The 25,102-nt window shown below is 46.7% G+C and overlaps 1 protein-coding gene across 2 annotated transcripts in view; it reads left to right on the top strand.

The window, feature by feature from the left end:
• Window positions 1–25,102, top strand: part of Fam114a1 (family with sequence similarity 114 member A1) — a 64,604-nt gene that overhangs the window by 35,464 nt on the left and 4,038 nt on the right. For both annotated transcript variants that reach the window (XM_021640685.2, XM_021640687.2), the window contains exons 7-12: window positions 2,776–2,928; window positions 8,147–8,270; window positions 14,705–14,796; window positions 16,556–16,717; window positions 17,781–17,920; window positions 20,771–20,843. In XM_021640685.2, coding sequence (XP_021496360.1) covers window positions 2,776–2,928; window positions 8,147–8,270; window positions 14,705–14,796; window positions 16,556–16,717; window positions 17,781–17,920; window positions 20,771–20,843 — 744 coding nt within the window. The remainder of the gene's footprint in view (window positions 1–2,775; window positions 2,929–8,146; window positions 8,271–14,704; window positions 14,797–16,555; window positions 16,718–17,780; window positions 17,921–20,770; window positions 20,844–25,102) is intronic.

Below are 25,102 nucleotides of genomic sequence, written 5' to 3'. Positions count from 1 at the left end.
TCTTTGTATTTAAACAACAAAATAACTGGAGGGGCGTAAGGAGGAGGTGTCTCTTTCTTAACATGCACAGAGCCTGCGTTCCATCCCAACACTGCAAATATAGATGAAAGGAGGGGAGAGGAAGGGAGGTGAAGAGAGAGAAGAAGAAAGAAGAAAAGAAAGGAAGGGAGAGAGAGAAAGACAGAAAGAGAGAAGTTATTACTGTGAACAGAAGCTCAGGTCTGGACACACCTCTGAGGCCCAGCCCGAGCATCTAGAAGCCAATTTCTGTTCAGTGTCTGCTGATGAATACACCGTGGTTTACCTTTATTAGATGTCTAATGTTGCATCCACAGAAGTTAAAAAATGTAACAGAGCAATATCACACCGGCTCCTTTCTGTTTTGAAATCTGCCTGGGCTCAGAATTCTCAGTGTAGTCACAAAGGGTAGGCCTTTCCCAGGGTCAGGTCCAAAAGGAGCCCAGGATGGCTGACTGTGGTGCCCACTAGCATACCAAAGTGCATGCTGGCCTCTGAGCTCCCTCAGGACCTGTGGCTCCTCTCAGCTCTTTTCACTGCCCCCACCCTGTACCCTAAACTTCTTCAGCCCATGGGCTTCCCTCCCCAGCTCGTTTCTATCAAACCCTGCCATTTCCACTACCCGCTCCTCTTGCTTTCTCTGCTCCCTCTCTTTTGACTCCTTCGCTCTTGTTTCTCTCTCTCTCTCTTTTTCTCATTTATTTATTTTATTCACTGTACATTCATGTAGCCCCTTCCCTCCACCCCTCCCAGTCCCACTCTCTCTCCCTTCCTTTCTCCCCTCCTCTTTCCCTCAGAAAAGGGGAGCTTCCTTTCCCATCCACCCCAGCTCATCAAGTTGCATCAGGACTGAATGTGTCCTCTTCCCCTGTGGCCTGTCAAGGCAGTCCCCCCCAGGGGAAAGTGATCTAAAAGCTGGCAAGTGAGTCCCTGTCCTATGCAGTCCCCACTTCCCTCACTAGAGGACCCATTTGAAGCCTAAGCTGCCCATTTGCTACATCTTTGTAAGGGGTCTAGGTCCAGTTCATGTATGGTCCTTGGTTGATGCTTCAGTGTCTGCAAACCCCTCTGGGCCCTGGTTAGTTGGCCTTGTTTTTCTTGTGGAGCTCCTGTCACTTCCTCTGAGAGACTCTACCCAGCAGTGCCTCAAAACAGAAGCTGAGACTCACAGCCAAACATTGGTCTTGGGGAATAGTGGGAGGAAAGAAAAAATGCCCAAAAGTGACAGGAGCTCTTGTTTGTCTCTTAACTCTTGGCTTTTGAGCCTCTTGGTCCTCACTTCTCCTCTCTCTCTCTCTCTCTCTCTCTCTCTCTCTCTCTCTCTGTGTGTGTGTGTGTGTGTGTGTATGTGCGTGTGTGTGTGTGTGTTTCTGTGTCTCTCTGTCTCTCTCTCATTCTCACTCTCTTGCTCTCTTCCTCTCTCTCCTCTCAGTTTACTGGCCATGTTTAGTCTACTGCTTTCTCTTCTATGGACTCCTCCAGATGCCTCTGGCTGTTCTCTCCCTCACATCTACAATAAAATCTTCTCCTCAGCCATACCTTGTCCTCACTTTATACATCGGGCACCAAAGCCTCAACTTTATACACCCCATGCATTGAAACCCTGTTGGTATAGAAAACTTTATACACCCCGTGCACTGAAACCCTGTCAGTGTTGAAATTTAGGAAAGAATTTAGGGGAAAGACTTCGAGGAAAGCAGAGGAAGCCATTCTGTGCTGCTCTCCAATCCTGCTCTGAGGCTTGTTTTGTGTGGCTCGGCTACAAAAAGAAAAGGAAAGGAAAGGAAAGGAAAGGAAAGGAAAGGAAAGGAAAGGAAAGGAAAGGAAAGGAAAGGAAAGGAAAGGAAAGGAAAGGAAAGGAAAATAATATGTAACCATTAGTCAATAGTATCAACCTAGTATCTATTTTTACCATTCTTTTAAAATGTATTTTTATTTTTTGAAATTAAAATACATTTACGTCATCTTTTTCCTTTCTTTTCCTTCCTCCATCCCTTCCCATGTACCCCTTTGCTTTCTCTCAAATTCATGGCCTCTATTTTCTGCACTACAGTATATGTGTTTAATTACTGTAATATATATGCATATATATAATCTCAAATACACGAACACAACCTGTGTGGTCTGTATGAAGTTACTTTTATGTGCATATTTGTTATTGGATAGCCTAACCTGGGGCTCTTTCCTGGGGAGGACTATTTCTCCAACTCCCAGCACTTCCTAGTCGCCGGAAGTTCCTCCTGCAAGGCTGAGGCCCCACGAGCTCCCCCGTTCACATTAGCATGTCTGTTGGTGTCATCTCGGTTTAGGCGGCCATGATGATTAGATTTCCTGAGTACCTGCAAACCTCCTCCCTTAGGACATCAGAAGGCACCATGCAAGCTTTCGAGGAACAGGAGCCATGTACCCTCCTATGATGCCTGTGGACTCAGACAATGACCAGCACGGGGAAGGGCGAAATAGTGGCACATGTACATTGGCAGTAACCAACATCTTTTAACTGGACCGAAGGTCCTCTCAACAACAGGAAAATTATAGTTGGTATTGGAAACCAAACCAACTACCCAGAGCTAGGGAGTTCATGGATTACGGAGGAAAAACTATGACCAACTATTTACAAAGAATCATTTTTGGGAAATTCCAAAGTGATGCAAGTGGTTTTTCACATAATATCTGTCCTCCCTAATTCCTCCATATCTTACACAGAAAGGTAACTTGGAAAGCTGTGTCTAGTGTGTGAATACTGTGTCTCTGCAGATGTTGAGAGAGGCCAAGGAGAAGGAGAAGCAGAGGCTGGCGCAGCAGCTCACGGTGGAGAGAACTGCACACTATGGGATGCTGTTTGATGAATATCAAGGTTTGTCACACCTGGAGGCTCTGGAAATTCTGTCCAATGAGAGTGAGAGCAAGGTACATTCACATGGGTCATCTGGATGGCATTGTTTGGTGGTGTGTTTTCTTTAGCATGGAAGAAACTACTGGGAAGAGGCATCTTGTGACTTCCTTATGCAAAGGTCTCACGGGCTGTGTAGGCTGCTGTCCCCTCAAGCTGCCTACAGTTTCCTCTCCAACCTGTACTAACCTATTACTCTACCCAGCCCAGAAGGGCCAGAAAATCAAGAGTTCCCACTACCCTTCCTCATGACAGGAAAGGCAGCTCTAAAACTTTCCTGCCAGGCCCTTTCCCTCTTGGCAATCTCATTTCCAGACCAGAGCTTCCTCACCAGCCTGGGCCTTTATTCTACCCGATATAAAAAGAGTGACTGGTGTTTCCATTAAACTGTGGGCATTGAGCACATACTATTTTATGAGTTTTAGTTTTACTTATTTGACCTGCCACCTTTATCAGAATTTCTGGGCCATAAAAGGCAAAATCATCCTTCTGAGAACTATTTGAAAGTGATCCCATTTAGAGACCTATGAGAGCCAGGTGTGGTAGTACGCACCTGTGATCCCAGCACCGGGGAGGCAAAGGCAGGTGGATCTCTGTGAGTGCAGCCTGGTCTACAAAGCAAGTCCAGGACAGCCAAGGCTACACAGAGAAACCCTGTCTGGAAAAACAAAACCAACCAACCAAACAAACAAAAAAACCCATGAAATTCAGATTATCAAACAGATGGCCCTATACATTCGTACTACCCCACATGACCCGAGGAAAACAAAACAAACTGCTATGGATTGGAGGCAAGGCTAGACGACATGAGACCCTGCCTCAGAAAAGAAACAAACAGGCCTAACGAGGTGGCTCACCAGGTAAAGGCACACGCTGCTGAGCCCGACTATCCGAGTTCAATCTCCAGGACATACAAGGTAGAAAGGGAGAACTGATTCACTCCTTCACCTTATCCTCTGACCTCCATATGTCCATATGTATGTGACCTCCATAAATCACATACAAATATGACTTAAAAATTAAGCCATTTTTTAAAAAAGGAAGCAAATAAAACACTATTGAAGAATAATTTTTTAATGATACAAAAAGACAAAAATCGTGATTCTCATACTGATTCAAAATGAGCACCTAATAAAGATCTTATTTAGTTAATTAATTAAATGAGGGAAACAGGCCGGTGTTATCACCAGCTGTAAGGAAAACCAGAGAAAGAACAGTCAACCATTGTTCCAAATAGACAAAAGTTTCCACCAGTGGGGCAGACTGCCTTCTGCCCACAAAATCCATCTGTGTGTCTGCAGAGAAGAGCTTTGTAGTGCCATCAGCCAGCCACAATTTGCACAGTTGTAAAATTGCTCCTCTACATTCAGAATCCCAAAATTTGGTAAAAAATGCAATTTTCCACCAAAGCACAAAATTCTCTTCTTGAAAGCTGAGTCAGGAATCAGCCCTTTATGGGATTATACATCAGTATGAGGCCTCGGGATTTTTGGATTCCTCTTGCTGCAATCTGCTTGAAATGACAGTGATGATAAAACCCACCTCGTGCTCCCTAAAGGGATTCAGTGAAATAATCCATGTAAGAGCTCATAGCAGCATGTCTGTTACAGAGTAGGTGCGCAGTGGGTGCTGGCTGCTGCTTTGTGCACCCATGTGGTAAGTAAACACGACGTTGATGGCTATATTTTACATGCATTCCCATGTTGTAAATATCTGTCGCTCTTATTATTAACTTTCCAGGAGGAGACTGCCCCTCCCAACCCACCCTGATAATACAGAGAGCTTGCGTTCTGGCTGGTTCCTCAGCAGACCTCAGCTGCAAAATAACCCTTAGCTTCCTCACACAGTCCCCCTGCCTCCGCCTCTCAGGTGCTGAGATTACAGGCGTGAGCTGCACAAGGTCCCATCCGTGATGAGTTGGCTCTGTTGCTTTGGGGCATATGGCAAGAGAGCACCACGCGGTGGGGCGACACCACCCACTCAGGCTCAGGAAGCAAAGACAAGAAGACTATAAACCAAGGTCTCACAGCCCCCAATACCTGACACCTCTCCCTGCCCCCACGCCAAAGCTTCCAGCACCCCTCAGCAACCCCAAGCTGGGAACCAAGCCTTTAACATGGGGAGGAGAACACCCCAAGGGGTCCCGAATCTTCTCCTCGTACATTGTTTCCACAAGCTTTGCTTCCTTTCCCCAGCCTGAAGTCTCTGCCGCAGTCACTGAGGAATGCAGAACTTTTAGGAACTTACTGATGATAATCTCTGGGTGCTATCACCAGCAGTCCTGCAAATCTTTGTGAAAACCGGAAGTCATTTTTCAGTCCTGTGACAGTCCAGGGGGGCTGCCGTGACAGTCCAGGGGGGCTGCCGGGCCAGTAGACAGCTTCCTGTACTCAGGCCCCAACAGGAATGCAAGCGGAGAATCCTTAGCGAGGTCTACTGCACAGCTAATGGCACATGGTGGCCACCGTAGAGATGTAATGGAAAGGCAAGATTTCAGAATTGCTGAAAGCATAAACGCGAAGCCGTCTTCACAAGAATGGTGTGAGGCACTGTTTTCATAGGTGAATTTGTTGGTATGATACACTCATTCTTCAGTGTGCACACATGTCCAATCACCACCTTGCATCCCATAGCTACAAGTAATCATTTGTTAATTAAAAACAGTTTAGATGGGCCTGGTGCCATAGGCCTGAATCCCCAGGTACTAAGGCGACTGAGGCAGAAGGATTTCAAGTTCAAGGCTTGTCTGGGTTACAGAGAGAGTTAACAACCTAACAACTCTGTCTCAGAATAAAAAGAATGAAGAGTTGACCAATGGGAAAGCTCAGGGCTAGACCTTGCACAGGCTTGGTTCAGTCCCCAGCACTGGAAATAAATTGTTTAAATTCAACTTGAACTTAAAACAAGGACCAGTACGATGGCTCCTCAGGCGAAGGCACTCACCACTACGACTGTGACCTGAGTGTGAGCCCTGTAGTCTCTACACGCAAATAAAGAAATAAATGTGTGAAAAAGAAAGTGACCAAGGAGAGGGCTGCAGGCTTCGTAGCTTGGAGGTAATGTGCTTACTCTCTATCACCTCAAAAATAAACAATAGAAACCCCCACAGATGACTCTACAAATTAACTCTCAATGGATGCATCTCATGAAGTGCTCAGGACACGCTCACACCAAGAGAACATTCGCTGTGTGTCTGAAGCGCACACTTAGCTAAGTGCCCGGCGTTCACCTGGCGACCTCACAGGTACTGATCCTTAAACATTAAAGAGCTTTTGAACGCCATTGAAAAACTCAGGTCTGTCCTTCTCCATCAAACTCTCTTCCTGACCTGGAAGGCTGAGTTCCTCCTTGAAATTCTCAGTCTCCCTGAATTTCTGTTCCGTCCTCCAGGCTGCCCCTTCAGTCTCCGGCTGTCTTTTACCTCAGATGCTGTGCGCAGGTAGCTGAGGCACTTCATCTCAGCCTCACCCACACTCCCTGGCAGCCCACTGCCGGGAGCCACTCTGGGTTCACACCTCTCTCAGCACTGCTTGGGAGAGGCCCACCCAGGAGCCTGGAGAGTGGTCTGGAAAGGGAACATTCCACGTGTTCTGTGTCCAGGTGTGAAGGAAGTACTGGTGCTGGAGAGATAGCCCGGTGTTTAAGGGACTCACTACAGTCATGAGGACTGGAGTTCAGACCCTAGCACCCACATGACAACGCAGCAGTTCACACACACACACACACACACACACACACACACTGCGGCATAATAAGTAGACAATAAATACAGTAATAAATAGATCAGTAAGAAATAAATAAATACAAAGGAATTAACAATAATGTTGGATCACATTGATTATAAGCCAGACTTGCCAGTGTGATCCATGGTAAATGTGAAAATGTAACCATTTTTTGAATTAGATTCAGTTGCATTTTTTTCTTTTTTATGAGAAGAGGTATAAGACACCTGTGTGCCCTCGAGTGACCTGGACAAGCAGTGCCACGCAGTTGGTCGGCGCTCCTCAAATGTTGAAGAACGCAGGATTAATTGTAGTTATTCTCGAATCTGATTACGATTCAACCCACACCACTGTGGTGGAATGGAGTAAAAAGAGGAAGAAACAGGAGCATGCAAGTGAAATGAGGGCTCTCAGGAGGCCAAAGCCAGAGGGACTGGCCAGGGGCCATAGCACAAGGCACATGCCTGCCGAACTGCGTGGCTAATGGGGTTTGTGTTGATTTCCTGCCAGGCTTCTTTCCAGAGCCTTGGGCAGGCCCACATCACCCAGTGACATGCACAAACACTCGGGAAAGTGGAGTCTGTCCGCCTGGACGCCCTGCCTGACGCCCATCTACTCCCATGTGATGCTGAAACCCGTCCCAAGGAGGACTGAGCGCCCTGCTGGCGCCTCCTCCCGAGCCCGAGTCGGATTTACAGAATGAAAAAATTAAAACGTGCAGCTTTATAGTCACACCTCATCTTTGATATGATAGTTCATGACCTGTGACCGATTTGGAAATGTAAATTAATCTTCAAGGATGGTTGGCCATCTGTACTTGTTCTAAAGTGTGTGCAGAGGGTACTATGAAAAGAGAGACTCCCGCAGTGAGCAGGTGGCGTCTGTCCACTCCCAGCCTCCTCTCCCGAGCTCTCCATGCACAGCCCCTTACCTCCCCAAGGCAGAGTGACTCTTCCCTCCTTGTGATGCTGCTGTGCTCTTCCCGCACATCCTTATAACGGATACTAGCTGTTTTGGGCTTCCTTCCTTTAGTCCAGTGGTTCCCAACCTTCCTACTGCTGAAATCCTTTAGCAGTTCCTCATGTTGTGTTGACCCCATCCACAAAATTATTTAATTGCTACTGTATAACTGTAATCCACAGCTATTGCTGTGAATCAAATGTAAGTATCTGGCATGTGACCCCCTCAAAGGGGCTCACAACCCACAGGTTGAGACCCACTGCTCTAGACAATGAGATTTTAGGAACGGAAAATGTGTCTTGGACATTTTTGTAAATTCAGTGTAAGTCATGTCTAATAAGTATATATGTGGACGTGTGTGTGTGTGTGTGTGTGTGTGTGTGTGTGTGTGTGTTAGATCCAAGCCCCTGGTAAAATGACCTGATTCTGCCCCCCCCTTTACCTCCCACACCACTGCTCACTCACTTAGGTTATGACAGTTGTATGTAAATGCTATTCATGAGAAGAAAAGACGACGGTTAAACTGACCTATTTCTTTCTTTCTTTCTTGCAGGTTCAGTCATTTTTAGCATCACTGGATGGAGAGAAGCTGGAACTCTTGAAAAATGACCTAATTTCTATCAAAGACGTCTTCGTAGCCAAGGAGTCAGAGAATGAAGCAGATCCGGAAGAACCAGGTAAAGAGAAATAACCAACAGCAAGGTAAACCAGGGCATGGGCCCTAGCATACAGCTTCTGAGAGGCCGCTCTTAGAACACGGCGGGTCTCATTCATCCAGGGTCCTCCTGCGTTGCCTGAGCAGCTGTGGGGACAGCAGGGCAGGTCACAGTGAAGAGTGGCCCCTCTCTACTGAGAGAGAACCCCATCCCCTCTGTGTGTCCAGCACAGTCCCTGGCACATCCGCAGCACAAACAAATGTAAAGCTCCAGTGGACAGAGGGCAGAGTGTGCCAGGCCCGCATGGCTATAGCACGTGTGGCACAATACATTGGATGTTGTTTACATGACTGGTGACCATGGTGTGCAAGCATAACTCTGTTATTCCTTTTAGTCTCTGTGTGTGTGAACTGTGTATTTGCAGGAGTCCCACCCCCCACCTGAACCGCACAGTTTTGGTGTGGGAGGCTGGGAGGCTCGCAGCGCAGTCCTTGCCTCACTATCTGTGGCCCCAAAGCCAGTTCCCATCACCTCACACAAAGTACAGTTCTGACTGTGCTGCTGCCATTTTCTCCGAGTGCCCCCTGGGGGATGTGTCTGAAGGTCATGGAGGGAGGGAGGTATACACATCCCCCTTGTCTTAGTTACTTTTCTAGTGCTGTGAAGAGACACGACAACTAAGGCAAGTTATAAATGAAGACATTTAATTATAGTTTTAGAGGGTCTCTCCATGGCCCTTCTGGTGGTAAACATGGAGGCAGGTGGATGGGCATGGTGCTGGAGCAGTGGCTAAGAACTTACATCCTGATCTGCAGGCAGAGAGAGAGAGGAGAGAGAGAGGAGGGAGAGCGAGAGAGAGAGAGAGAGAGAGAGAGAGAGAAAGAGAGAGACTGTGGCTGGGCCTAGCATAAGCTTTTGAAACCTCAAAGCCACCTCCCAGTGACACACCTCTTCCAACAAAGCCACACCTCCTAATCCTTCTTAAACAGTTTAACCAACTGGAGGCACCATTCAAACACCTGAGCCTATGGGGGCTGTTCTCCTCCAAGCCATCACACCTCTCAAAAGTCACCTGAACCCAAGGGAGCCTGTTTAAGAGAAGCAAGGCTTCTTTTAAGACAGGAAACAATATTCTCAAAGTTGGCCATGCCCCATGGTACATTGGCCCATCCACTTGGGACTGAAATGGAGTCCAGCATTTGCTGTGTATGTGTGGGGCCTTCCTACAGATGGCAGTAGTGGGCACCACACCACAGGTGCCAATGGGGCAGAGCAACCGCAGACACAGAAAAGCCCATTGGAAACTTCTTCATAAATTTCTTGAACAAGTTATATGACCCGGCAGAAAGGTATATCCTCACTACATCCTGGAGACGATGCTGCCTGTTCTGGGGGTTGCTGTGGGGCTCTGATTAAACACCATACATAAAAATACACACCACAGATCCTGGCATGCAGAACTGCTCACATACGTTAGCTGGCGTTATTGTTATTTAGTGTGTCAGCACACTACTAGAGAGGTTGGGAAGATGGCGGAAGCTGCAGCTTCGCTGTCGTTCCTGTCATTTCCTCACCATGCCAAGTACCGCTAATAAGCATTCACACTGTCACCAGAAGTTGCAGAAGCGGTGTGTTCCCAGGCGCGTCATAGACCTTTAATCAAAGCTCAGACTCAAGGCTCAGGGCAAATTATCTCGTGCATTCAAAACCTGTTTAATCACTGTTTGCCCCTTTAACCCCACATCCTGATCTTTGTGCCTTCGCCATAATGAGATTTATGCTCATTGCATCAAAATAAAAGAACTAATTATACCGAAAAGTAGAAAGGGGCCAGTATCAAAGAGGTGACTGGGGATAATCTTTTTGAATATTTATATGTTTCTATAAAAATCACCAAAGATGTCAACCTGATTTTTTTTTCTTATAAATAAACTAAAACACTAGCTGTTAGAGGAGATGCAAGTCACATTGGGGACCCAAAATAAACCTATAGAGGTCCTTTTAGCACTAACCATCACGCCATCAGGCCATTCTTTAAGTACGTGCGTGATACTTGAGTTAGATCTTGGTCCTACTGGCTCTGTCATTCGGAAAGGATTTTTAGAAGGGACTCCAGGGCTGGGGATATGGCTTAGCCGATAAAGTGGTTGCCTTCCAAGTGTAAGGACCCGAGTTTGAATTCCCAGAACCCGTATAACAAACAAGAGCCAGAATGGGATGACATAGTCCTGTAATGTCAGCTATGAAGAGAGGAGGCAGAGGCAGCCTGTGGGCCAGCTAGCCTGGCCTCTGGCCTCTTAGTTGACGCTCCCCGCCAGTGAGAGCCCCAGTCTCAAACAAGATGTGAAGAGTCCCTGAGCCTGAACCAGTGTTGTCTGGCCTCCCAGCATGTGCTATGGGCTCACGTAACTACACCTACAAAAAAAAAAAAACCAAACTCTGTAACAAATTGAAAAAAAATAATAACTACACCTACAGATGAATCCACACCCACATGGATACACATGCAAACACACACACACACACACACACACACACACACACACACACACACACACGGAAACTCCATATTTTTCCAAACATCAGAGACATGTTGCAAATGTAAAGTGAAATAGTATTACATTGTTTATCTGTGCTGTTCCTGGGGGGGAGGGGCGGGAAACTGGGTTCAGTACTGCCAAACCAAACTGCCAGATGTTGCCACAGGCAATGTGATGTGTTCTCATTTAAATATAGAGCCTCCTTCAGTAAATTGAGGACTTGGGGTTTTACACACACACACACACACACACACACACACAAGTGCTGAATATCATATTTTAAGAAAAATAAAAATTTGGGGTCTGGAAGGGAAAAAGTGGTAAATTTGTCTTTCTCTTTATGACAAAAGGCTATTATCTCCTGTAATAGATTCATTCTCCCTAAAGGGCATCTCCAGATGATCAAAACACTATTAATTTTCATTAACTTAATTTAATAAATAAATGTCATTCAGACACTTAATGAGGCACAGGGAGAGAAGAGCAGAGGGGCTGTTAAATCCACCCCATCCACAACAGAATGTGACAGCTCTGGGAAGACCTAGGGGTTACCCCCTCCCCCCAAAAGGAAAGGAATCTTATCAACGGGACGTGAAGTAAAAACAAATCCAAGAGCATAATTCTGGCAGAAATCTAAGCACTTTCACCATTGTTTTGTTTTGTTTTTCCTTATAAGTGCACTTATATTCCCCCAAACCTCTAACAACTAAATAATTTAGCTGGTTGTCTCAGGAAGTATAATACAAACTGTCATCTTCCAGGTAAATTTAATATCGGGGCTCGCGCACACTGAGTAACACTGGCTCGTGGTTCACACGCCTGTCTTTTTGACAATGTGCCTCATCATGCAGCCAAGCCTCTCTGCTTTACCATGGTTGTGAGGAGACTTTTAACAGTCCATTTTCTGCTTTTATTGCCTGAGGGACGTTCTCCTGGCCATATATACAGACTGAGAAGAGCAGTAATAGTCTTTGTTGCAACATTTATTATCATCTGTTTTCATCTCTTTCTGGTGGTTTTCCCCCTGAAATACATGCTAAAATTTACTGGCATACGTTATTGAGGCGCATTTGAAAGCTGGGGCCTCCGAGGCACTTGTGCCCTGATTTACTGCCACGCCCTAGCAAATGCACTTAATCTTGTGTGCTCATGTCAGTGTGGCGCATAACAACTCACTTAGGAAGTTTTTCATTTTTGCAGAACAATTCAATCTTGTATCTGGTTCTTGTAGTAACTGAAAAGGGAAGGACAGAGTTGGGGTGTAGCTCAGTGATAGAAATACTTGCTGAACATGAGTAAGACCCTGGCAACCCTCTACAAGTACAAAATAAAACTTAACAGAAGGACAGAGGGTGGATCTTACATCCCAGTTGACAGAGTGGGGAAAAGGAAGCTGACGAGACAGGTTAAGGAGTGGAACCCAGCCGCAGGCCTCAGCCCCGCAGCACAGCCTCACACAGAATGCAGGAGGCCAGGCAGTTCCAGGAAGAACCTCCCTTCCTCTTCTATCTCCCTCTCTCCTCCTCCTCCTCCTCCTCACTCCCTTCCAGCCTCCCCTCAGTTGGCTAATGGAGTCTCATTCTCACCTTTCTTCAGGCATCACTATGTAGGAAGCTTGTTTTTCTGTACCCACACCCTCTGCGAACTACATTACGGTGGCAAAAGAACACTTTCCTGGTTAAAGCCTTTTCCTCTCCATCCTGAACTAAGGCCTCTGTCCCCCAGCCCACACACCTCGCTCACTGCAGTCACACCGGCCTTCTTACTGTTCCCTGACCTCGACAGGCCTGGTCCCTGCTGGACCTTACTGCCACCGCTGAGCTTCTAGAACACTCCTCCCCTGACCTCGAGGCTGTCCTCTCTCTCAGCTGTGCCCCCAGCTCCCTCTTTCCGTTTTTAGTTACTACATGAGCCGAGTCCAACAACGAGAACTGTGTGTGAACCTGGGAGGTTTGTGTAAGCGAGCTATGATGGCCACGCTGACACGAACACACCGATTCTAAATGTATCTGGGGGGAACTCACACCAAATCAGAACACACGTGCTTCCAGAGGCTCCAGCCTTGAAATATGCTTGAGTTCTTCCCGGCCTCCCTCCTAGCCTGGCCTGCTGAGGCCGCCGTAACAAACAGCATGCAGTACCTTCCAAACAGCAGGAACTCACCCCTCACAGTTCCGAAGCAGGTCCACGATCAAAGTGCTGGAAGATCTGGTGTTCAGGGCGGGTCCATCTCTGGGTCCCAGGGCATCCTGTAGCTGTGTCCTTGAGTGGGTGTGGACCAGCCACCCTCTGGGGGCTCTTCAGAAGATGCTAATCTATTCATGAGAATGCTGTGCTCATGACCAACAGCCCCAGCTCTTAACGATGTCACCCTCATGATTAGGTGTTGACATGTGAGTTTAGGAAAGCACGATTAGAATATAGCACCTTTTATTTAAACTTTCTAAACTCACTTGCTATTCTCGCAGAGGACCTGGCTTCTGTTCCCAGCACCAACTACACTCACAGCCATCTGCCCAACATCCTCTTCCGGCCTCCCCTGGCCTCGGCGGGCACCAGGCATGCACATGGTATGCATACATACATGCAAGCAGGCACTCATATACATAAAAACAAAATAAATAAAGACAAAAAACTTTGTAATAAAGACTCTAAGTTCTAGCTACCCTATCCTCCCATGGCTTATCCTTCTCCATAAAACTTGCCACTTGACATAAATGTTTTGTTTATCTGTTTGTTTATTAGCTGGTCTCCCTTGTGGGAATATAGATTACAATAAACGTATCAAAGAGAAACATTTTGAACAAACCCAACGGCCAGGCTAGCTATCTTTATGAGCTGCCCATTAACTGTTTTCCTATAAACCTGAAACTGGCATATCCAGGCAAGTGTTAGGAACAACATTTTCCACCTGGCTTAGCCTTCCCCAGAGGTACACCCAGCCTCTGCTGTGAGCTTCTTCACTCATCCAGTCAGACCCAGCTTTGATGCTTTCACACACACACCCCCAGGAGGCTAATGAACCCATTATCAAGTCAATACTTCAGCACCCACTGGAAACTTTAAGATGGCATTGTCTTGAAGTTACAAATGAGAGAAATGAGACTGTGGCTTTTAAAGATCTCTGTTGCTTACTGGGAATATTTTTTTTTTACATACTTACTTTTATGGCATACAATTACAGCATATAACAGATATTATATGATTGTTGTGTTATACGTCATACGATAGCTTAACAGATTATCAACTCAGATAATATGTTCCTTAGCACCTGTTATGCTCCAGACGCTGTGTTAGGGATAAGTTAAACTCTTCTCTGTCCTTAGATAGCTTCCACTCTGAGATAACAGGTGGTTAAAAGTGTTATAGCCCCACACAGGCGTTCTAGAAAACTTTGAGAAATTTCTCCAGAGAGATGGTGTTACATTAGAGTCCACACCCCATTGAGAATCCTGCTCACTTGGCCCTGAGGCCTTCCTCAGCAGGGCACCCTGGGTACCGTCAGAGTTGCCGTATAAAACACAACCACACTCTGAGTACCAGGCATCAGAGGCCTGACACAGTGCTACGTCTGTTCATTCATTCTTTCAGCGACTAGCTGTGGCCACTCTAGCTGTGGTCCCAAATATACAAGGTCTTTCCTATCCTGTGTTGTCTCTGAGTCAACCTGGGGTGCCCAGGTGCCAGAGGCCTGCAGCTAGGCCTTGGCAGCCCTCTCCAGGCAGCCTGCTGCTTCCCCGCCGTGCTCGCTGATGGAAGGCTTGACATCCATCTTCCCAGGAAGCCTCAGGGCACTCTGCCACAGCCTCTCAGCCTATCCTGAGTACAGGCTGCGAAGTCAGGGGAGCTGCCACATTCTGAAGGATGAAAAATAAATAAATCACGCTGCTTACTTCTGTCATGTTCTATTTCTAGGCCTGGAAGAAAAGGGCGAAGAATTTGCTAGCATGCTTACAGAGCTCCTGTTTGAATTACATGTGGCTGCCACCCCTGACAAACTCAATAAGGTCAGAACCAACCCGTTCTGTGTCTTTGGTGTTGAAAGGGGCTGGGGAGAGAGGGTCTCAGTAGTAAGACTTCCTCAGATCCACAAGAAATGGAAAAACACCAAACCCCCAGGGCATAGCAGGGGGAGGGGAGTCCAAGGTCGGTAATTAGTATGTGATGGAAGGGAGACCTCTGAGACCTGCATTCTGCCATTTTACCAGCAATTACCTTGTGACCTTGAAAAAGTCGGTTACCCTTTCACAGTGAAACAGAGTGTCCTGTGAGAGGACGGTTAGCTTCAAAGTGAGTGTGGGGGATCATCATGGTGGGACTTTTTCAGACTCCTCTCCCACCCCTGCATCTTAAAGAGATATGCCGGCTTTGGAGAAATGAGGGATTCAACCTTCCCTCCCGCCTGGGCTGCTGCTGTGCCAACACAGCTTAGGATAGGCCCGCTTTGCGTTCCAGATTGCCAACACCCCAGGGCATTTGCCAGTTAGCACGGAGTCTCGCTATGCAATTCTTAAGACACTGACCATTAATTACTCAAAGCTATGTGCTGTTTTCTCCCTCTCCCGTTCCTCTAACCTTATGTAGCAGTGGCTCACTTAGGCACTCACCTATTATAGGGGGAAGAAAGGGCAGAATGAGGTACAGAGATGAGCAATTTCTTCTCTCTCTTAGGGGTCACTGATCTGGCAGGTCAGCGACACGAACACTGGAAAATTGGCTCATTCATCTCCTCGCAGCACCTGCCACTGCTTGGAGAGGCTGCAGGGCTTCTCTGTTGCAGTTACCCTTAGAAGAGGACTTTTTAGGGTGTCTCTCCCCTTGACCTGACAGCCCTTAAATTACCTCCCAACATTCTGACATGCTTAGCCTGAGAGTTTGGCCTGAGAGGAGTGACAGCTTCCACTTAAGCAAACAGCTTAAAGGAAACGATGAGCCCACCCCCTCTCTGAATCCAGGAAGCCACAGACAGGGGGGAAGATGGTCTCCACAGTTTCCAGGTACCCACGGTCTTGTAGGCGGCAGGTTGCTGGTGTTTCCCTCCTGGGCACCAACCTCTGCTCCTCCTAGAGGCTGGAGGGCCAGCAGGACTCCGAAGGCGCAGAGACATCCCAGACGTGTTCTTTCTGCCGTCACGATCTGTTACTGGCTCCTGAGATGAGGAAATTCACTTCCGCCTTGACCCTTTACTAATTTCTAGCCTTTACAAGGAAAAGTTCAGTTCATCTTTGGTCCCTGGTCACGAAACATGAAAAATACACTGAAGATTTTATGTCGTCCATCATTTTTACTCTCATCTGAATAGCATTTTAAAACGCTCCTTTAAAAGTTCTCAGGCTCACCGGGTGAGGTGGCACGTGTCTGTAATGCCAGCACTCGGGGAGGCAGAGGCAGGCAGATCTCTGTGAGTTCAAGGCCAGCCTGGTCTACAAAACGAGTCCAGGACAGCCAAGGCTACACAGAAACACCCTGTCTTGAAAAAAAAGGAAAAAAAAGTTCTCAAGCTTTTCTATGTGCTCTAAATACTTTCCATTTCACCTTTTTTTCCTAGTATATATACATATGTGTGTGTCTGTATAGTATAGATAGGTATATGTATATATATATATTAGAGGAAAAAATGTATTTTTTTTTTTTTACAAGCAACAAGGTTGCCATCTAAGGAGCACAAGGAACAGCCCCACACATCCACTCTGGAGGGTTCGGGCTGAAAAGACTTGGTCTTCACAGTCCCATGGTAAATGTATTGTTTGGTTGGGGCCATTGCAGGCCATGAAGAAAGCTCATGACTGGGTGGAAGAGGACCAAAGCATGCTGCCCATAGATGTGGCCAAAGGCTCAGCGGAGGAAGAGAGCAAGGAGGAAAAGGAAGGGAAGGCTGAAGAGCCCGAGGACGACAAAGTGGGGGGAAAAGGAACTAAGACTGTCGAGGTAAAAGCCCCTGCGTCAACCATAGTTGGCTATGACTTTATCAGCAGCCCCTGTAAAGGGAGGGAACCGCTGCTCCTTCACGCCCGTCCAGCGTTCTAGACAGAAGGGTGTAACAGGCACCCCGGCTTCTCCATTCCAAGACAACTTATGGCTTAGCATAGATTCTGCCGCTTTTCTCCACAACTTTATAATTTAAAGGCAAAAGGATCTTCTGGAACGTAATTGATTTATCTTTACAGTAAATTTCCATCTTATATGCAAATGTGTTACTGTAAATTGTCTTCATGTTCCCTACTAACGAGGCAGCTGAAGCCCTCTTTCACTGCTGTGGCGTCTTCCCTGCAGCGTAGTACGTTCATATGTATAGACTTTATGTCCTGCCTGGGCTCCAGAAGTCATCTGCAGTAATTGCTTCTTCTGTTGAATTCTAATTTTAAAATGACTAAAGTAGATTACTCCAAGGGAAAATGTCCGATGGAGGCCTTCCCGAATCTTCCCTGCTACACCCTTACTCCTCTCCTGTCTATGGTGTGCCCGGCTTTACTCTGACTGCTGAGGTCACAAGTGTGAAAGGTTTGTGTCATCCCTGGGGACCTAGCTGCGCTGCCATTTAACGGCAGCGCACACGCACGCGTGCGCGTACACACACACACAGAGGCAGATATTTTGTAGGCATGCTTTGTTCTTCGTGTGGAGACCAAAGGTTGACTGTTGACATCCTCTTCAGTCATTTTCCATCTTGTTTGAGTCAGGGTCTCACACTGAAGCCGGAGCTCAGCAGTTGGCTATGTCCAGTGAGCCCCACATTAGTTGTCTCCATCCCTGGTCCTGGGGTTAAATATCTGCAGAGGATCCAAACTCAGCCATCATGCTTGGGCAGCAGCATTTGCTGACCAAACCACTGCCCCACCCTTTGATATGGATACAGGATTACGTCATCTGTGGGCCAAGGTGTAGCTCAGGAATGCAGCGTGTGCTCCGAGCTGGGGCCTGGTTTTAACTTGTCAGGGAGTTTTGAATGAAGCCGCTCAGTGAACGATTCTCTCGTGTGTGTTTAATTCAGGAAGTGTACCTGGTATCCATTGAGAGTCTGGCTGAAGTAACTGCTCGCTGCATTGAGCAGCTTCATAAAGTTGCAGAGCTAATTCTTCATGGACAGGAAGAGGAAAAACCAGCTCAAGACCAAGCAAGAGTTCTGATAAAGTTAGTGGCATTTTTAATTCTTACTGTTTAAATTGCATGTGTGTGCAAGTGTGTGTATGTGTGTGTATGCCATTCAAATGCATATATTCCGAGCAACTGAAGATTTAGACTTTCATGTCAACTGTTTCATTACTCTGTGGTCATTTTAAGAAATAAGGACTCCCTTGGGAAATACATTATAAAGCAATAATAATAGTAATAATAATATAACACATAGGAGTTGTTTGCAAGATTTAAGAGGAGACACACTAAATCATTCAGAAATGATAATATGTTTATTTTGATAGATCGAAGTCTTCAAAGCACAGGATCTTAAGGGTAATTATACTGTCACACCACACCAACAAAGAAACGGTACTCTGTAACTTCCCAGCTACCTGCTCAAAATAGGTGGACGCATGCTGTCCTCTCCGGCGACTTCAGCTCTGCATGGTCCGGCCTGGGCGTGCCGAAGCAAGAGGCTCCCTGTGGGCTGCAGTTTACGCTCTTAAACGAGCAGCTGTTGTTAGGGTTAGCTATGCAAACGCAAGTATACGTCAGGGTAGCTGCATATTTATATAGGAACATGTGAGACAGCTGGCGTAGAATCCTCTTGAAAATAGAAAACAGTGCTAAAAATAAGTCATTAACTCTTAGTGCATAATTATATAGTATGACTTGGAATATCAGCAGATGTCCAAATACCCCTTCATTCTTATTAAAACAAGGGAGCCAAAGCAGCCCCAAGAAAGCACATGGACACACACACACCCCTCACTATTCACATTCACATAGCCAGCTCACTAATTTTCCTATACCTGACAAGTAAATTATGTACTTAGAGGTAAATTACATATTATGTGATAATTCCACAGAGAGTATGTGCTATTTAACATATGGACGGAAAGGACTTGGAGATGCTGAAAGCAGCATCTAGGAACGGCTTTGTCTTTCCGGAGGAGGGCTGGGGTTCAGAAGTCCCAGGGCCTGAACCCTGGGGCCTTGCTCCTATCGCCTTTCTGATTGCCTTGATTGTCCCACCCTCAGCAAGCTGTGCCGACCCCTAGCTGCTCAGTCAGGTGTCCTTCTGCCCAAGGACACACAGCATGGCTCTCTGCTGTCTTCTGGCCTTGCTTAATGATTTCTTCAGACAAATTCTAGATAAATGGATGCTTTTGTATAGTTCATCAAACCAATACTTAGGCGTAGGTGTGTAGATCGGTGCTGGACTAGAGCACGGGAGACCCTAGGTCTATTCCCCAGCAGCATGCAGAAGGCGTGGGCGCTGGGAGATTCTGTACAGTGCTTGCCGTGTTCACCTGAGGACCTGATTATCCCCAGAATCCATTAAAAACAAAAACAAAAACAACAACCAAGGAGACAGAGGGACAGGGATTGCGGGCCAGTCTAGCCAACCTGTGAGTTCAATGAGAGATCTTGCCTCAAAAATAAGCTTGAGAAGATTATGGAAAGCTCAAATGTTGACCTCTGGCCTCCACACACACAGAAGCACATACTTCTCCCAACACGTGGCATATGCACATATAAGCATCTATACACACATACACAACGAGAACTCTGAATCTATAGGTTACATAGAGTGCCTGTCTATCAATAACAACAACAACATAAATCTTTCACTGACTTCAGTAGATCTTATAACATGCATATTCTCAATCTGGAGCTATCATTTTTCTTAGAGCATTTTAATCACTCTTAAATCATGCACTCTAATTGTTAGGAGAAAATCAGGACACACATTGTTTGGCAATGATGTTTTCAGTTACTGTCATCTGTGGCGTTAGGATAAACAGTCTGATTAACTTTGTCTTTCTTGCTTTACTTCCTTGGGGTAAAGACTTAGAAATAGAATGGTCAAAGAAAAGTTTGAATTTTGAGATGTCCTAAAGACACTTTCCAGGGGCAAATGGTGAAAACATAATCATAATTCGTGGTCCCAGCTCTCTGTAGGTTGAGGCAGGAGGATGTCCTGTAATTCAAGGCAGGTCATTCTGGGTCACATAGTGACACACTGCTAAAAGGGGAAGGAAGGGCCAGGCGCTTGTCAAGCATGTCCAAGACTGGGTTGTTCTCCAGCGTGAAAAGTGGTGTGCGCATGTGTGTGTGCGCGCGCGCGCGCGCGCGTGTGTGCGCATGCATGTGTGCGCATGTGTGTGTGTGCATGTGTGTGCGCGAGCACGCGTGTGTGTGTGTGTGTGTGTGTGTGTGCGCGCATGCATGTGTGCGCATGTGTGTGTGCGCGCATGTGTGTGTGCGCGCATGCATGTGTGCACATGTGTGTGTGTGCGCGCGTGTGTGTGCGCATGCATGTGTGGGCATGCGTGTGTGCGCATGTGTATGTGTGTGCCTGCGTGTGTGCATGCATGTGTGCGCATGTGTGTGTGTGTGTGTGTGTGTGCGAGTGTGCGCATGCATGTGCGCGCCTCTGTATGCGATGCCTGCATTCTAGTCCCCTTTCTGCACTTACCCCTGCATGCCCCACGGAGGTTGCCTGGCAGGTGTCTCGTCATTAGGCGTCATGAGAATAAGTGCCTCAGTGCACACCCAGTTTCTAAAGTGACCCAGATACGGAGGGACGTCTGAGTTTCCGCTCCCCTGAAAACGATGCTCAAGCCTGACATTTCCCTGCATGTGGCTTTGATTCAAAAAGGAGGGCAAATTAATTAGATGATTCCTTAATTAAACAGGGGAAGAGAAGTGTGAGTCATGGAAGATTGTTGAGGAAAACTGCTCATCTCTGTGGAGCATCTTCAGACTTGTGTACTGTCCTTTTGAGGTCATCCTGCCATTCCTGTCAATAACTGTCACAGGAAGCCGCACAAACCTCTCTCTCTCTTTTTCTTATTTCAGATTAACCACAGCGATGTGCAATGAAGTAGCCTCCTTAGCAAAGAAGTTTACAAGTTCTTTAACCACTATTGGGGTAAGAGTACAATTTGGACCATTTTCTTACATTGCTGAGGAAAGTGAAGCTGTGAGGGGAACTCAGGCATATGACACCTTTTGACACAACTCCATAAGCAGAGCTGTGTCATGCTGTCTGCTAAAATCAGGCTGAGGTCACCTGTCCAAACACCATTAGCCTAGGGCTGTCCTCTGTCTGGGCTGTATCCAGTCCCCTGTCTCAGACATGCTGGGTGAGTGGTCAGGTCTCCATGGACCTCGCTTTACTCATGTATCAAAAGAAATGGTGTCAAAGGAAGGTTCCTTTCCATTGCTTATTCTCTATGATCACACAACAAGAATCTCTATTTAAATGATTAACTTTAAATATGATCATTCACTATTACCCTCAGTCTTTTTTTTTTTTTTCAATGCAGTTTATTCAGGAACCTTGAACAATCCTCGAACCCCGGGGAAAGCCAGCCCACAGCTTAAATAGCCTCTGGGTAGCCAACCCAGGCGTGCCACGGGGGCAATGCAGATAGGTCCACATACATGGAAGCAAGCCAGATCCTCGGCCTTAGCCAAATGGGAATTGTTCGTGACAGAGAGCACTCACCATCGGGAAGGTGGAAGGCGGAAACCAGCTCCATCTTTAAGGCATAGCATTCCGCAGCTCTCTACAGTTCCCCCTTTTTGTTGGACCCAGAGAAGAGCATGTCTGATTGCATGCGGGTTGATGCCCCAGGTCCCGCCTCTGAGAAAAAGGTATCGGACGGGTCTGATGCTCTTTGGGTGTATGACACCTAAATGAACATCTGTACAAAGTCCCAATTTATTTCTAATATCAGAGATCAGACCTCTACTCGTGCCTGATGCGTCTAAAACCCTCAGTCTTATAAGCCACAGATGATAAGGGTTTCAAAAGACAAAAGGTGCTGTCGATTAACATCTAAGTGTTTCTGCTCTCCAGATAATAGCTTTGAAAACCTGCACTTATTTCAACGTGTGGTTTCTGGTTACATATCCAGGTTGCGCCCTTTTCTGCCCCTGGTAGTCCTTGTGGGAGATGGCTTAGTCGATAAAGGATTTGATGTGCAAGTGTGAGAACCTTCAGATCCCCGGAACCTGCCTGTAACCTCAGTGCTCTGGAGGGAGGCTAGGGGCTCCCCCAGGGTAAGACGGCTAGCTGGAGCAACCAAATTGGCAAGATCCAGGTTCAGCAAGAGACCCTGTCTCAGTAAATAGAGTGTGATCGAGGAAGACACAGGACATCACCCTCTGGCCTCCAGACACATGTGAGCACACATGCACTCACGCTACACGCGTATACATGGTGGGGGAAAGAAATCAGTCATATTATAAAGCTCTGCCCTCTTAGGGCAGGAGGGCATGGTGGGAAACATTGCTTTTTAGCTTCCTACGTTTCTTTTAAAGTCCCTAATTGCAAGTTCTGATTCTCCTTCCCAGAGACAGGGAAAAAATCAGGGTCTTTCTGATTGCAATGTTTTCTGGAAGGCCTGGGATTCTGCAACCCGGACTACACTCTCTCTGAGGCCTCTAGGCGTGGGTTGATTAATGGCTCGGAGAAAGGAGGGCTTTATGAAAGTCAGTGGAAGACTGTGAAGAGCTTTGGGGGCCCCACGATAGATCTCGTTCACACTTTCTGAAACGTTGCTCAAATGTGCCTCTCCTCTCACATTCCTTTTTTCTGAGTGAGAAGTTTCAGAGAGACCACCAGCATGGGTCAGATGGTCAGGTGTACACCTTGAGGTCCCTCAGAAGTGGCTGAGGACAGGATCATAGTGTGCAGACTTACTTCGCTGCTGGGCTGTGACTGCACTGTAGACAGAGCTGTTCTTAAGAAATGGGATAGCTGTCCCCATACTTCTGTAAGTGACCCTGTGGATAAAGGGTGGGTTACAGGCCACCGATTCATCCTGCTTTCAAGAAGTCTGGTCTGCTTGGTCTACCTTGGGCTTATCTAGTTTCAGGCAGTCAGCAATGGCACATCATTGTCCTTAACAAGAGTGATGGGCAGATAGGGGCCATTGATGTATGGCTGTAAGTCGCTGATGTACTGATTGGAAGCACATTACTGTACTCCGGGTGACTGGGTGACAGGGCTTTGGGGGGATTCTGGGTTCACAAAGCAGTGCGAGGGCTGGCCCCATCAATTCAGCTTCCAAGGTCTTCTGTTGCATCTCCTCGCTTTCCGCAGTGCACTGGCCAAGGACCCCAAGTCCCAGAGAGGTGAGCTGATTCACCCAGCGCCTCTCCAGTGATCTCTCAGCTCCGCGTCCACAGCCTGTCAGCCGTCAGACGGTTAACCAACTGTTTGGCATCCCAGGGTTGTCTATGGGTTTTATAGGATTTGTGTTGAACAGGTTTTTCTCCTGGAGTGGGTAATAGTTGTGACAGTGTTGTCTTCTCCGTGTGTCACATCAGACTCTAGCACAGCGCTTCCAAACCTTACCACGCACACCAGCCACCTGGAGATCTTGTTAAAATGCAGATTCTTATTCATTCAGGCTCTGTGAGCTGAGGACAGGGATGCATGCATTGTTAATTAGCCCTAGGGTGACCAAGCCAAGGTCTGTTCCTGAGCCAGGGTCTACATGCTCTGAGCCACCGGGAGGTGGGTATGTGCTTAGACTTACAACCGTACGCATACAAACATTGTCAGTGCAAAATCAGCACATGTGTGAGGTCTACTTGGAGACAGTGAAAGCTACATCTAAAATGTCGCTTACGAGAATGCCACCACCCACAACAAAGCCCCCGTCTGCGGCTCTGACGAATCATTTGCTGCATCCATCATTGCTTCTGTCCTCTAAAATGGCCATTATTCATAACTGGAAGATAATGAGTGGGTACTATTCTCCAGGCTCCGTTTAAATTGCTCGCATATCTCATTGATTCTGGAAACCAATGTCATTTAACTGCCCTCATTTTGATTATATCTTAGAGGCTTATTGATAATCACATAAACATGAAAGCAAATACTATAATGGATTTTCTGGTTACTTATTAAAATGACGGGGTTTTTTAAAGACATTCTCCCCCACCGCCCACAAGATTCCATTGTGGTTTTCTCGGGAAGGCATTACTCCCTGAAGAGTAATGTCAATGAAGGGAGACTTCTCTGGGAAGATATATTTAATTTATACGCTTTTGTTTGCCGCAGAGCCTTGCAGGTACAGTGAAGGTACCTGCCAACCAAGATGCCCATTAATGATTTATTGCTGTAGGAGGAGGTTGAGCGTTTTAGATAGAGAAGACCTGCTGATTGGCAGCAGGACAGTATGAATAAGGACAATGACCATCTCCCCCTTTTGGAGCAGCTGAAATAGAGATGTGCTCTTCATGCTTACACACGCTCGTGTTTTTCAAGCCTGGATCTGCAGACCTGTCGAAAGTCATATTTGAAGATGCTCTCGCCTTATTGCTCTTGTGGTAGATACACTTTCACCAAGCGCTGGTGTTCCCAGGTGAAGTGGGGGAAGAAGGAGAGAGAGGGAATAAGGAGAACAGAGAAAGAATGGACATTCGACCACTAGGACAAACAAGTGAAGGGCATAAGCTGCCCAGAAATTTTGAGAAGGCCAAAAGACGAAGCAGCAACAACATTAAAAGCTCCGGGGGCTGGAGAGATGACCCAGTAACTAACAGCATCACTGCTCTTGCAGAAGACCTGAGTTCAGTTCCCAGCACCCACATAGAGCACATCATAATTGCCTAAAATTACAGGATCAGGGAATCCAGTGCCCTCTTCTGGCCCCTGAGGGCACCCGTACTCACACGCGCATACCCCACACCAACAAATACATGTCCACACCTAATTGAAAATAAACAGAATAAAATTCTTAAGAATAAAAATCTCAGTAAGCTCTATAAATACCTTAGTTAAAATGTGCAGTGAGCCATGGTGCATGTCTGTTATCCAGCCCCTGGAAGCATGAGGCAGGAGGATCATGAGTTTGAGGCTAGTCTGGGCTTCATAAAGACTGAAGAGATTTTATCAAAACACAATAATAAAAATCATGACAAATTCACTATCAACGTTGTAACAATAGGATGGTGTTGGGTAGGTTGTGCAAGTAGAAGACAGGGTTCGATGAGCTACAAACCTCCAACCACTGAAAAGAACCTCTAAAAAGAGTTTGCGTTTCCGGCAATGTTAACTCAATGTTAACTGCTCGGCCTCCAGGCACTATTTCTTCAGCTAGCCAGCGCCTAGGTTATCACAGCACCAACCCCCTCCTCGGGTTGATGGCAGAATTGGAGATCACATAAGGA

This window comes from Meriones unguiculatus, chromosome 12, assembly GCF_030254825.1.
Source record: "Meriones unguiculatus strain TT.TT164.6M chromosome 12, Bangor_MerUng_6.1, whole genome shotgun sequence".
Lineage (NCBI taxonomy): Eukaryota > Metazoa > Chordata > Mammalia > Rodentia > Muridae > Meriones > Meriones unguiculatus.
This window is presented reverse-complemented; position numbering and strand designations above follow the sequence as displayed.